The sequence below is a fragment of the Ranitomeya imitator genome, chromosome 2 (genome assembly GCF_032444005.1).
Source record: "Ranitomeya imitator isolate aRanImi1 chromosome 2, aRanImi1.pri, whole genome shotgun sequence".
In the NCBI taxonomy this organism is placed as follows: domain Eukaryota; kingdom Metazoa; phylum Chordata; class Amphibia; order Anura; family Dendrobatidae; genus Ranitomeya; species Ranitomeya imitator.
The window spans coordinates 804,588,553-804,602,142 of record NC_091283.1 but is presented as its reverse complement, the minus strand read 5'-3'; the positions used below and the strand labels follow the sequence as shown (position 1 = coordinate 804,602,142).

The 13,590-nt window shown below is 45.7% G+C and overlaps 1 protein-coding gene across 4 annotated transcripts in view; it reads right to left on the bottom strand.

Moving 5' to 3' along the window:
- IDE (insulin degrading enzyme) overlaps positions 1-13,590 on the bottom strand; it is a 114,833-nt gene that overhangs the window by 81,433 nt on the left and 19,810 nt on the right. For all 4 annotated transcript variants that reach the window (XM_069753792.1, XM_069753791.1, XM_069753789.1 and 1 more), the window contains exon 4: positions 12,958-13,127. In XM_069753792.1, the coding sequence (XP_069609893.1) occupies positions 12,958-13,127 (170 nt within the window). The remainder of the gene's footprint in view (positions 1-12,957; positions 13,128-13,590) is intronic.

Below are 13,590 nucleotides of genomic sequence, written 5' to 3'. Positions count from 1 at the left end.
AAAGAGGCCTAAGAAGTAATCTGCAGGCAGCAGATCACGGTCCAGCAGGCCGCCCCACCAGTGACTGACCGTCATCTGTATACATGCTCATGCAGGAAAGCCACTATTTTCTTCGAGCATGACTAAGAATAATAGTGGAAGCCGGTAAACTGGTCCGTGGCTCTATTTTAAAAGGTCCAGAGAGCTTTAGTGAGCCAGTCTCAGATCTGCTACCCAGATACAGCTGTGACATGGGAGCAGCTCTGAAGCAATTAATGAGAAGGGAGGCTAAAACAAGTTACACCCAGCATTATTATAGTCGTCATTGCCACACACTGAATAAACCAGCATTGTGCATGGGACTGCTTTGAAGAGCTCAGCGGCCACAATATTTGGTTAAGTAATTACAGAGCACAATTTGTGCGGCTGTCACGCCACCAGACGCAATGTGCAGGAGCAGCCCAAAACCTGCTGTCAAAAGGAAAGACTCAAAGATGGGATTCTGTATGAGCGATTGCACCAAATTGTTGAACTGAACTGCAGAGCGGTATAAATTATTATTTTACCTCTCCATTGTGGAAATATTAACAAAGTATATGGCACCTAATGAGGAAAAAATAAAAGTCATGACCAAGCGGGAGTTAGACAGTTTTCATTTGGAACATGTACGGTACATCTTCCTGTATGAGGATGGCCAATGCTAAGCTGGGAGCAACAATCAGGAAAGAAGAACATGTCCCCTTCATAGCTTAGGTCTAGTGTCTGAGTACACAGCATAGGGCTGGGTGCTTCTTACCTCTAGAGCCGCATCAGTCCTGCGTACCCATCTTTGACATTGTGTACGCAGGGACATGCGTGGTCATGTGATGTATGCGGATGCGTCCCTGTGCGGCTTTTAATGTACCCGCTGAACGCAACATGTGGCATAACATCACCCAGAAGCAGTGTGAAAGACTGGTGGAAAGCATGCCAAGACGCAGGAAAGCTGTGATTAACAATCATGGTTATTCCACAAAATATTGATTTCTGAACTCTTCCCGAGTTAAAACATTAGTATTGTTGCTTCTAAATGATTATGCACTTCCTTTTTTTTTTTTGCATTATTTGAGGCCTGAAAGCAATGCATTTGTCTGTTATTTTGACCATTTCTCATTTTCAGAAAATACAAAATGTATTCCTTGGAACCTTGGAGACATGTCAGAAATTTACAGAATAAAAGAACAATTTACATTTTACTCAAAAATATACCTATAAAGAGAAAAATCAGACAAACTGAACATTTTACAGTGGTCTCTTCATTTTTGCCGGGGCTGTATAAATACTACCATTGCTATGGAGTTATTTGGCTTGCAGCAATTTAGGGAGAGAATTAGGAAAGTATTGCTAGTTTCCACAGTATTTCCTTATATCTTGGTTTATTTGGTAATCTTATGTCACACATTTTATTAACTTCACTTGGGTCTGGTTTATACATAACTATAATTAGACTATATTCTCTGGCACACCTCCTTCTACACATAATCAGGTCTTGAAGTTGAAGCATTGGAACTTAGGCTTTTTAGATTATGGAAGGTTGTGCAATGAATCTCTTCAATAAAGTTTCTATGCAGGTGTGCACATTGGGATAGAGAGAATAAGATAATATATACTCAAGTATAAGCCGACCCAAGTATAAAGCCGACCCAAGTATAAAGCCGACCCAAGTATAAAGCCGACCCAAGTATAAAGCCGACCCAAGTATAAAGCCGACCCAAGTATAAAGCCGACCCAAGTATAAAGCCGACCCAAGTATAAAGCCGACCCAAGTATAAAGCCGACCCAAGTATAAAGCCGACCCAAGTATAAGCCGACCCAAGTATAAGCCGACCCAAGTATAAGCCGACCCAAGTATAAGCCGACCCAAGTATAAGCCGACCCAAGTATAAGCCGACCCAAGTATAAGCCGACCCAAGTATAAGCCGACCCAAGTATAAGGCTCCTTTCACACTAGCGTCGGAATCTCCCCGTCGCAATGCGTCGGGGAGAGATTCCGACGCTAGCGTTTGCTGCATTGCACAATGGAAGAAGCGGATGCATTTTTCCGGCGCATCCGCTGCCCCATTGTAAGGTGCGGGGAGGTGGGGGGGGGGGGGTTGAGGGAGTTCCGGCCGCGCATGCGCGGTCGGAAAAAGCGGTCCGTTGGGAGAAAAAAACGTTACATGTAGGGTTTTTTTCTCCCGACGGTCCGCCAAAGCACGACGCATCCGTCGCAAGACGGATGCGAAGTGTGCCAACCCGTCGCAAATGCGTAGTCAATAGAAGTCTATGGGGAAAAAACGCATCCTGCAAGCACTTTTGCAGGATGCGTTTTTTCTGCAAAACGACGCATTGTGACGGATTTAAAAAAACGCTAGTGAGAAAGTACCCTAAGCCGACCCCCCCTAATTTTGCCACAAAAAAAAAAAAAAAAAAAAAAAAAAAAACTGGGAAAACTTAATGACTCGAGTATAAGCCTAGGGTGGGAAATGCAGCAGCTACCAGTAAATGTCAAAAGTAAAACTAGATACCAATAAAAGTAAAATTAATTGAGACATCAGTAGGTTAAGTGTTTTTGAATATCCATATTGAATCAGGAGCCCCATATCATGCTCCATAAAGATGATGGGCCCCATAAGAGGCTCCATATTAAAATATTCCCCATATAATCCTGCATAAAAGGTTAATAATGGCCCCATAAGATGCTCCATAGACACATTTGCCCAATATAATGCTGCAAAAACGTTAATTATGGCCCCGTAAGAAGCTCCATAAAGATATTTGTCCCATATAGTGCTGCACAAACGTTATGGCCCCATATAGTGCTGCACAAACGTTATGGCCCCATACAGTGCTGCACAAACGTTATGGCCCCATAGACGCTCCATACAGACACTTGCCCCATTTGCTGTTGCTGCGATAAAAAAAAAAAAAAAAAATCATCACATACTCACCTCTCCGCTGCTCAGGCCCCCGACACTTTGAATATTCACCTGCTCCTCATTCCGGCGCCGCTCCATCTTCATTCTTCAGCGTCTCCTGCACTGCCACTGACGTTCAGGCAGAGGGCGCGCACTAACCACGTCACCGCGCCCTCTGACCTGAGTGTCACTGCTGAAGACGGAGCGGCGCCCGGAACGAGGAGCAGGTGAATATCGCTCAGCACTACCCTCCCTGTTATACTCACCTGCTCCTGACGCGGTCCCTGCAATGTCTGTTCCCTGGCACCGGCAGCTTTTTCCTGTACTGAGCGGTCACATGGTACCGCTCATTACAGTAATGAATATGCGGCTCCACCTCTATGGCAGGTGGAGCCGCATATTCATTACTGTAATGAGCGGTACCATGTGACCGCTCAGGACAGGAAGAAGATGTCAGCGCCGGGGAATATCGTAGTTACTTACCGATAACGGTATTTCTCTGATCCCATGACGGCACTAACGAGAGAGAGAGGGATCCGCCCTCAGGGACAGGAAACCCACAGGTTAAAAAGGCGGGACCTCTCCTCCACCTCAGTTGGTTTACAGAGCCTTGCAGGGAATTTCTGCTGTAACTTAATTGGTTATTTTTACACAACAAATCATAACTATATAATATATATATATTTATTTTTTTTTTCTTTTTGCACACCTCGTGACTTAAATTATTAGTAGTGTGGACACCCATACGTGAAGGGAGGGAATATACAGGTGCCGTCATGGGATCAGAGAAATACCGTTATCGGTAAGTAACTACGATATTCTCTTACCCCATGACGGCACTAACGAGAGAATTTCAAAGAATGAAAGTTTTAGGGTGGGACTACTGCCTCAAGAACTCTCCTACCAAAAGTTAAGTCTGAGGGAGAAGATAGATTAAGCTGATAGTGCTTGAAGAATGTAGAGGGGGAAGACCAAGCGGCTGCTCTACATATTTGATCTATTGATGCTCCACCACGTTCAGCCCAAGAGGTTGCCACCGACCTGGTTGAATGGGCCTTAATTGTGTCCGGAGCTTGTTCTCCGGAAGAGGTATATGACATCTTGATGGCATCTCTTACCCACCTTGCCAACGTGGCTTTCGATGCCTTGTGACCCTTATTTGGTCCCTGAAAGCAGACAAACAGAGCCCTCCCTTTCCTACACTCCCTTGTGGCTGACAGATAGTGTGTTAGACATCTCTTTACGTCTAGTGTGTGTAGAGCCTCCTCTTTTTTGTTTTTTGGATTGGGGCAAAAAGATGGTAACGCTATCTCTTGAGATCTGTGGAATTTTGACGCCACTTTGGGAAGGTAAGAAGGGTCAGTTTTAAGGATTACTCTGTCATCTAATATTTGGGTTAGAGGTGGGTAAGCTGATAAGGCCTGCAGATCACTAATCCTGCGAGCTGAGGTTAGGGCCACCAATAAACAGGTTTTCCAAGATATTATTTTCAGTGAAGCCTGAGATAAAGGTTCGAACGGTGCCTTAGTTAGTGCTGAAAGGACTAAGTTCAGATCCCAGGGAGGAGCGGTGAGATGTATAACTGGTCTGGACCTAGTAGATGCTCTAATAAATCTTTTTACCCAGTGATTCCCCGCCAAATCCTGGTTGTAAATGGCACCCAATGCTGCAATCTGAACTTTCAGAGTGTTTGTTGCTAGGCCTTTCTCTAATCCTTTTTGAAGAAATTCTAAAATTTCCTGAATTGGCATCTGATTTGATAGGATAACCCCTGACGTGGAGAGGAACTTTTTCCAGACTTTGCCATAGGCTCTGGTAGTTATAGGTTTTCTACTGGCCAGCAGGGTAGAAATTAAATTTGAAGAAAATCCCTTTTTTGTTAACAGTTCCCTTTCAAAAGCCAGGCCGTCATGTGCAAACTTTTTATTTGTGGGTGATTCACTGGCCCTTGATGCAGAAGGTCTGGGATATCTGGGAGTACCCATGGATCCGCTATGGACATTAGGCGCAGCCATGGGAACCATACTCTTTTCGGCCAGAACGGAGCTATCAATATCACTTTGGCTCTGTCTTCCCTGATTTTCTTCAAGACTAAGGGAATTAGAGCTATCGGAGGAAACACATAAGCTAGATGGAATTTCCATGGAATTAACAACGCGTCTATAGCCACTGGACTCCCCCGAGGATCTATCGAGCAGAAGGCCTCAGTTTTCCGATTTTGATTGTTTGCAAATAGATCTATATCCGGGGCCCCCCAAAGATCCACTATGCATTTGAATATTTTTGTATTTAACTCCCATTCCCCCTGTTTTAATTGGGTTCTGCTTAGAAAATCTGCAGTTTGATTTTCTGACCCTTTTATGTGAAGGGCTGTCAGGGAGGACAAGTTGGCTTCTGCTTGCGACATGATGAAATTTGTCACTTTAAGGATTGAGACCTCGTCCCTCCCTGATTTAAATATGCTACTACCACCCTGTTGTCCGTCAGTACTCTCACGTGGTGGGAACGGAGGGATGTTAAAAAATGATTGATGGCGTACTGAACTGCTAAAAGCTCTTTCATGTTCGAAGTAAGGTCTTTTTCTTCCCCTGACCAAGGACCTTGGGCAATTTGCCTGTTTAGGTGGGCCCCCCACCTCCAAGGACTTGCGTCTGGTCAGGATTATCGAGACCGGCCACACCCATGGAACCCCCCTCCTGAGGTTGGATGGATTTGTCCACCAGCTTAAGGAAGTTTTTGTCCAAGAGGATATTTTTAATTGCGTCTCTAAATTTCCTCCTGCGTGGGATACTGCTTCTAGTATTTCCCACTGGAGATCTCTCGAGTGGCTCTGAGCCCACTGGACCGCTGGGATACAAGATGTCATTGATCCCAGTATGGACATGGCTTTCCTTAGAGTGATCAGAGGAGAAACACTCAACTGATTCACTAGATGTATCATATTGGATACTTTCTCTTCTGGTAGACGACACTCTTGCTTTGTCGAGTCTAGTACTATCCCCAAGTACAGCTGCACTTGAGACGGGATAAGCCTGGACTTTTCCAGGTTCAGAAACCATCCTAGATTCGATAGGGCTACCATCACTCTGTTTAGTTGCTGGCTGCAATGTAGAGAGGAACTGCCCATCACTAGTAGGTCGTCCAGATAAGGCACAATCAATATGTTTTGTTCCCTTATATGGGCCATTACTTCCGCCATTAATTTTGTAAATACCCTTGGGGCAATGGCTAGACCAAACGGAAGAGCTCTGTATTGGTAATGTTTTAATCTCCCTTGTATCATCACTGCCACTCTGAGGTACTTTCGGAACTCCGGATGTATTGGCACATGATAATACGCGTCTTTTAAGTCTATTACAGTCATGAAACAAGACGGGATAAGGGATCTGACACATGATTTTATTGTTTCCATTTTGAATTTCTCCATCACCAGGTATTTGTTTAGTTGTTTCAAATTTATTATCACCCTGAAAGTTCCGTCCGGCTTCGTTCGAAGAAAAAGTGGAGAATAAAATCCCCTCGTCTCTTCCTGTTGTGGAACTTCCTGTAAGACTTTCTTTTCCAGAAGACTGAACTTCCCTCTGGATACTCAGTTGCTCGATCTCCGACTTCCTTTGTGGTGTAACCACAAACTGACTGTGTGGCATTGTGTGAAAAGCTGGTTTTAGGCCCGTCTTTATGATGTTTAAAGTCCAGGCACTTCCAGAAATTTTTTCCCAGGTTTGAAGAAAGTGGGTCAGTCTCCCTCCTACCTGGGGCGCACCCTCATTGTGGCTGTTTTTTATTATCCGGTTTGTTAAACATAAACCCTCCTTTTTTGAATTTTCTGTCTTCCCACCCCTCCTTTTGGTTTTTTGGGGGGCGTCTTTGTGTGAACCTTCTCCCTCGAAAGGGCCGCCTGTAAGACTGATTTGGGAATCCTGGAAAGGCTTTCTTTTTATCCACCGCTTTTTCGAGGACATCGTCTAGGGTGGGACCGAACAAATATTCCCCTTCACACGGTATGGAACACAGTTTGGCTTTAGTTTGCAGATCCCCCGGCCAGCACTTCAGCCATAATGCTCTCCTAGCCGCATTTGAGAAAGAAGCTGATCTTGCCGTCAGCCTAACTGAGTCTATTGAGGCATCTGCTAGATACGCAGCGGCACCTCTCATTGCTGACACTGAGTCCAGTATAGACTCTCTCGGGGTTTTATTTTTTAATTGAGTTTCTAAATGATCTAGCCAGACCATCAGAGCTCTTGCTGTACAAGTAGCAGCTATACCGGGTTTTAGCCCCCCGCTGGCGGCCTCCCAGGACCCCTTTAGAAAGACATCGGCCTTTTTATCCATAGGATCCTTGAGGGTTCCCATGTCCTCAAAAGGCAGAGCGAATTTTTTGGAGGCTTTCGCAATGGCGACGTCTAATTTTGGCGCCTTTCCCCATGATGCGCAGGCTGGGTCGTCAAATGGGTATTTCCTTTTGGGTGTCAACAGTACTTTGTCTGGTCTTTTCCACTCCTTTTTTATTAGGGCTTGTATTTTTTCGTTTAATGGGAATACTCTGTACTTCTTTTGTTCCAGGCCACTAAACATTAGATCTTGTACGGATTTTTTTGGAACGAGTGTCCGCCAGACCCATTGTCGCCCTAACCATTTTTACCAGCGCATCCGTTTCATCTATTGGGAAACCGTTGCAACCGCTTTCTGAAGATGCGGAGGAGGATGCTGAAGCTGTAGAGCTATCTGAATCCTCACTCGTGCTATCTCCCTCGCTGGAGCTGTAATCTGGAGTTTTTTCTTTTTGTTTTCTTTTACGATTTTTTACGCTTTTTAGTGCGTCTGCCACTTGGGTTTTAATTAAGTCTTTTAATTCAGATGTAAAACTCGGCGTCTCCTCATTAATGGTGTTCCTAATACATGACGCACAGAGTTTTTTAACCCACGAATCTGGCAAATCTGCTGAACAAAGTGGGCACACTTTATGTTTACTTTTCCCTTGGCATTTCTTTCCCTAGGAAACAATAAACCCCTATTAGAATATACACTTTCACGGAGGTCACTTACCCTCCTAATGTGAGGAAGATACCGGTTGTGGCTTTGAGGATGCCTCCTCCACTTGAACCACCGTCTCCCTCCTGGATCCACCAGAGCCTCTGCTGCGCTGGGATCCTGAGCTGCTGCGCTGCGTAGGTTTCCGTGACGAATGGCGCTCCTTCGGATTCTTTGTCACAGGGACCTGTGAAATTTCTTCCACCGACTGCTCTATTCCACTCATGGCGGTAATCACTGAGCAGCGGTATGCCCCTTTCCTTCCGGATATATGCTGACAGAGCGGCGCCAGGTAACTTCCGGATTACCCAGAGGTACCCTGCGCCGCCCCGGAAGTGACCCCCGCGCCTGCGCAGTAAGACGCTGAACCTCGCGCGCGCGCCCATTAGTTACCAGCTCACAGGAGGGACGGAGCTTCCGCAGCCGCTGCTGCTCTCTGCGATCTGCCGCTTGTCGGTGACTGGCGTCACCACCCCCTGTGCGCCTCATGGACCGGCGGAGGAAACCTCCAGGTAGCCGCCGCTACCTATTACCGATCGAGTTCTTGAAAGGGGAAGAGGCAGGCTGTCTTCTCCTCTTCACTGCCTCCCCCTCCGCGCATATGCACGAGGCCCGCCGACCCCGGAACGCGCCTTCAGGGAGGAATCCACCCGAGACCGTGGCAGGGCCCCCCGCTGCCTGAACTCGGCCCGATGGTCCCTGGACTCCTGGATGGTGAGCTGTGGGATCCCCGTCGGGGACAGGAAACCGAACTGAGGTGGCGGAGAGGTCCTGCCTTTTTAACTTGTGGGTTTCCTGTCCCTGAGGGCGGATCCCTCTCTCTCTCTCGTTAGTGCCGTCATGGGGTAAGAGAAAAGATGTGTGTGTATGTATAATATTTATATATATATATATATATATATATATATATATATATATATATATATATATATATATATATATATATATATATATATATATATATATATATATATATATAAGGTGGGTGGCAGGGTCGGCGGGTGAGGGGGTGAGGGCGCTGAGGTATACTTACCTAGTCCCAGCGATCCTCGCGCTGTCCCTGCCGTCCCACGGTCTTCTGTGCTGCAGCTTCTCCCCCTCTTCAGCAGTCACGTGGGACCGCTCATTACAGAAATGAATAAGCGGCTCCACCTCCCATAGGGGTGGAGCCGCCTATTCATTCCTCTAATCAGCGGTGCCGGTGACCGCTGATAGAGAAAGAATCTGCGGCACCGAAGACCAGGCAGAGGGACAGCGCGAGGATCGCCAGGACTAGGCAAGTATAGCATATTCACCTGTCCTCGTTCCAGCCGCCGAGCGTCGCTCCATCTTCCCGGCGTCTGCGCTCTGACTGTTCAGGCAGAGGGCGCGATGACGCATATAGTGTGCGCGGCGCCCTCTGCCTGATCAGTCAGAGCAGAGACGCCGGGAAGATGGAGGCGCCGGGAGCTGCAATCAAGGGAGGTGAGTATGTGTTTTTTTTTTTTATTGCGGCGGCAGAGATTTATGTGGAGCATCTATGGGGCACAGTGAACGGTGCAGGGCACCGTATATGGCACATCTATGGGGCACAGTGAACGGTGCAGGGCACCGTATATGGCACATCTATGGGGCACAGTGAACGGTGCAGGGCACCGTATATGGCACATCTATGGGGCACAGTGAACGGTGCAGAGCACCGTATATGGCACATCTATGGGGCACAGTGAACGGTGCAGAGCACCGTATATGGCACATCTATGGGGCACAGTGAACGGTGCAGAGCACCGTATATGGCACATCTATGGGGCACAGTGAACGGTGCAGAGCACCGTATATGGCACATCTATGGGGCACAGTGAACGGTGCAGAGCACCGTATATGGCACATCTATGGGGCACAGTGAACGGTGCAGAGCACCGTATATGGCACATCTATGGGGCACAGTGAACGGTGCAGAGCACCGTATATGGCACATCTATGGGGCACAGTGAACGGTGCAGAGCACCGTATATGGCACATCTATGGGGCACAGTGAACGGTGCAGAGCACCGTATATGGCACATCTATGGGGCACAGTGAACGGTGCAGAGCACCGTATATGGCACATCTATGGGGCACAGTGAACGGTGCAGAGCACCGTATATGGCACATCTATGGGGCACAGTGAACGGTGCAGAGCACCGTATATGGCACATCTATGGGGCACAGTGAACGGTGCAGAGCACCGTATATGGCACATCTATGGGGCACAGTGAACGGTGCAGAGCACCGTATATGGCACATCTATGGGGCACAGTGAACGGTGCGGGGCACAGTGAACGGTGCAGAGCACCGTATATGGCACATCTATGGGGCACAGTGAACGGTGCAGAGCACCGTATATGGCACATCTATGGGGCACAGTGAACGGTGCAGAGCACCGTATATGGCACATCTATGGGGAAATAATGATCTATTTTTATTTTTGAAATTCACCGGTAAATGCTGCATTTCCACCCTAGGCTTATACTCGAGTCAATAAGTTTTCCCAGTTTTTTGTGGCAAAATTAGGGGGGTCGGCTTATACTCGAGTATATACGGTATATATATATATATATATATATATATATATATATATATATATATATATATATATATATATATACACATACATACATATACACACACACATACATATCCCCCCTCTAGGGATTCTTAGTACATATACAGTGCGTCTTTTCCATTGTGTGCCTCTCACACTGAGAAATCTTCTCTAAGATATTATGGGGGCGTGTTCTTTCCTTGGGTTGTTGCGGTCTGCTTATGATTGGTCAATGTCATATAGGATGAAAAGTACACGCCCCAGTGAAATTTTTTTTTTTTAAATAAAAGTGGGAGTTAAAGGTACCGTCACACATAACGATATAGTTGCTTTTTGTGACGTAGCAACGGTATAGTTAACGAAATCGTTATGTGTGACAGCGACCAACGATCAGGCCCCTGCTGGGAGATCGTTGGTCGCTGGGGAAAGTCCAGCACTTTATTTTGTCGCTGGATCTCCCGCTGACATCGCTGAATCGGCGTGTGTGACGCCGATTCAGCGATGTCTTCACTGGTAACCAGGGTAAATATTGGGTTACTAAGCCCAGGGCCGCGCTTAGTAACCTGATGTTAACCCTGGTTACCGTTGTAAATGTAAAAAAACAAACACTACATACTTACATTCCTGGTGTCTGGTCAGGTCCCTCGCCTTCAGCTTCCCGCACTGACTGGTGAGCGCCGGCCAGCCGTAAAGTACAGCACAGCGGTGACGTCACCGCTGTACTTTACGGCCGGCGCTCAGTCAGTGCGGGAAGCTGAAGGCGAGGGACCTGACCAGACACCAGGAATGTAAGTATGTAGTGTTTGTTTTTTTACATTTACAACGGTAACCAGGGTTAACATCGGGTTACTAAGCGCGGCCCTTCGCTTAGTAACCCGATGTTTACCCTGGTTACCCGGGGACTTCTGGATCGTTGGTCACTGGAGCGCTGTCTGTGTGACAGCTCTCCAGCGACCAAACAGCGATCGACATCGTTGTCGGTATCGCTGCAGCGTCGCTTAATGTGATGGTACCTTTTTTGCCAATATATCCACAATGGAAAGGCAAAAATTTTATTTTGCTCTGCACTGTATCCACTATTATATATTGCGTGTCCAGTTCAACAAGAAGAATTTGGTTAAAGGTCCTCCTCAAGAGGAGTTTGCCTCTTAATGAATTTGGTAACATCTTTTAGCAGCCATGCCCTAGGAATATAATACAGACATGGCCAGGAATACATATATTGCAATTTATGCCATAATTTGTGGGGCAATTTATGCATTTTAGCAGGCCCTCTGCCATGCCCACATTTCAAAAATTCAGTGGAGCTGGGGTAAAAAAAAAAAAAAAAAAAAAAAAAAACACTGCAAAGTTTGTGCAGCTGGGAGTTGTGCAAGAATCTTTCAACATTTTAATAATCAGTTTTAGGCTATGTGCACACGTTCAGGATTTCTCGCAGAAAATTCCTGAGAAAAAAAACCGGACATTTTCTGCAAGAAATCCGCAAGAAAACCGCATGTGATTTTGCCACGGTTTTTTTCCGGACACTTCCCAATGCATTTTGTAGTGGGAAATCCGCAAAATTAATGAACATGCTGCGGTTCTTACCGCGATGCTTTTTTCCGCGATTTTTTCCGCATCATGTGCACAAAACATGCGGAATTCATTCTAAATGATGGGATGCTTATTGTATGTGTTTTGTTGTGGTTTTATAGCGTTTTTATCGGGAAAAAACGCAAAAAAAAAAACAACGTGTGCACACAGCCTTACACTAGGATTTCTGTTGCAAACTGCTGGATAAGTTGGGTACTAAAAAAAAAAAAAAAAAAAAAAAGTAAGAAAATGATGACTGTGATCCTGTTCTACCAGATCCTTATAATCAAGTTATGATCTTCTAACAGTAACGGGACATTAGTAACACTTTCTATCAGCGGTCATTTGAGGCATATCTCTAGATGGACTACAAGTGAGTATTTGAACAAGTGCCCAGTACAGGGAGACCGCAGTCTGAATCTTGCTGGTCTTCCACTAATTTAGTATTAAGAATAACTTTAAGGCTGCCGTCACACGTTCAGTATTTGGTCAGTATTTTACATCAGTATTTGTAGCCAAAACCAGGAGTGGGTGATGAATGCAGAAGTGGTGCATATGTTTCTAATATACTTTTCCTCTAGTTGTTCCACTCCTGGTTTTGGCTTCCAAATACTGATGTAAAATACTGACCAAATACTGCTAGTGTGACGGAAGCCTATAGCGCACACAGCGGATACGACTATGTCACACAAATTGCATTTTTGAACAAGAATCGGTCGCTATCTTCAGTGATTAGACAGTAGCATTGTGGATTCTTGACCTCACATTTTCATGGAAAACCCCTGGCCCATGGACATTAGCCATAGAAAAAAAATGGAAAACCCCTGGCCCACTGATCAACGTTAGGGCTGCGTAGGAAACTCTTGTGTTGCTCACCTGTTCCAAACTTATGGAAGGGGTGTTGGGGGTCTCCGGTAGCCTTCTCCAGTTGGAAGAGTCTCCAAGCGTCATTCATCAGGTTCTTCTCATGCTCAGAATCCACTGCGTTCACTTCCCGATCTTTACAGCTCTCATCAAATAGAGGGCCTAAGAAAAACTGGGAAAACCTGAGAGAAGGGAAGATAAAAATCTATGATTATTTACCTTGTATCGGTTACCATCTATATACAGTACAGACCTGTAGTTTGGACACACCTTCTCATTTAAAGATTTTTCTGTATTTTCATGACTATGAAAATAGCACATTCACACTGATGGGATCAAAACTATGAATTAACACATGTGGAATTATATACTTAACAAAAAAGTGTGAAACAACTGAAAATGTCATTTTATATAAGGGCGGGTTACAGAGCTCAGCATTCAGAGAACTGCTAGATCTGCAGCTGATAAAATAGGGATTTTCATCAAAACTGCATCAAGCAGCCCAGTAAGCGATACATTGCTGAAGTCAGGGTCTCTACACCTACATCATGCTTTCTCTTATCAGGGAAAACTGCTTCTTTATTCACTGAAGACAGATTTTAACCACGAATGAAGAGTAAGTGATCAATCCAGGAGGCAGTCTTT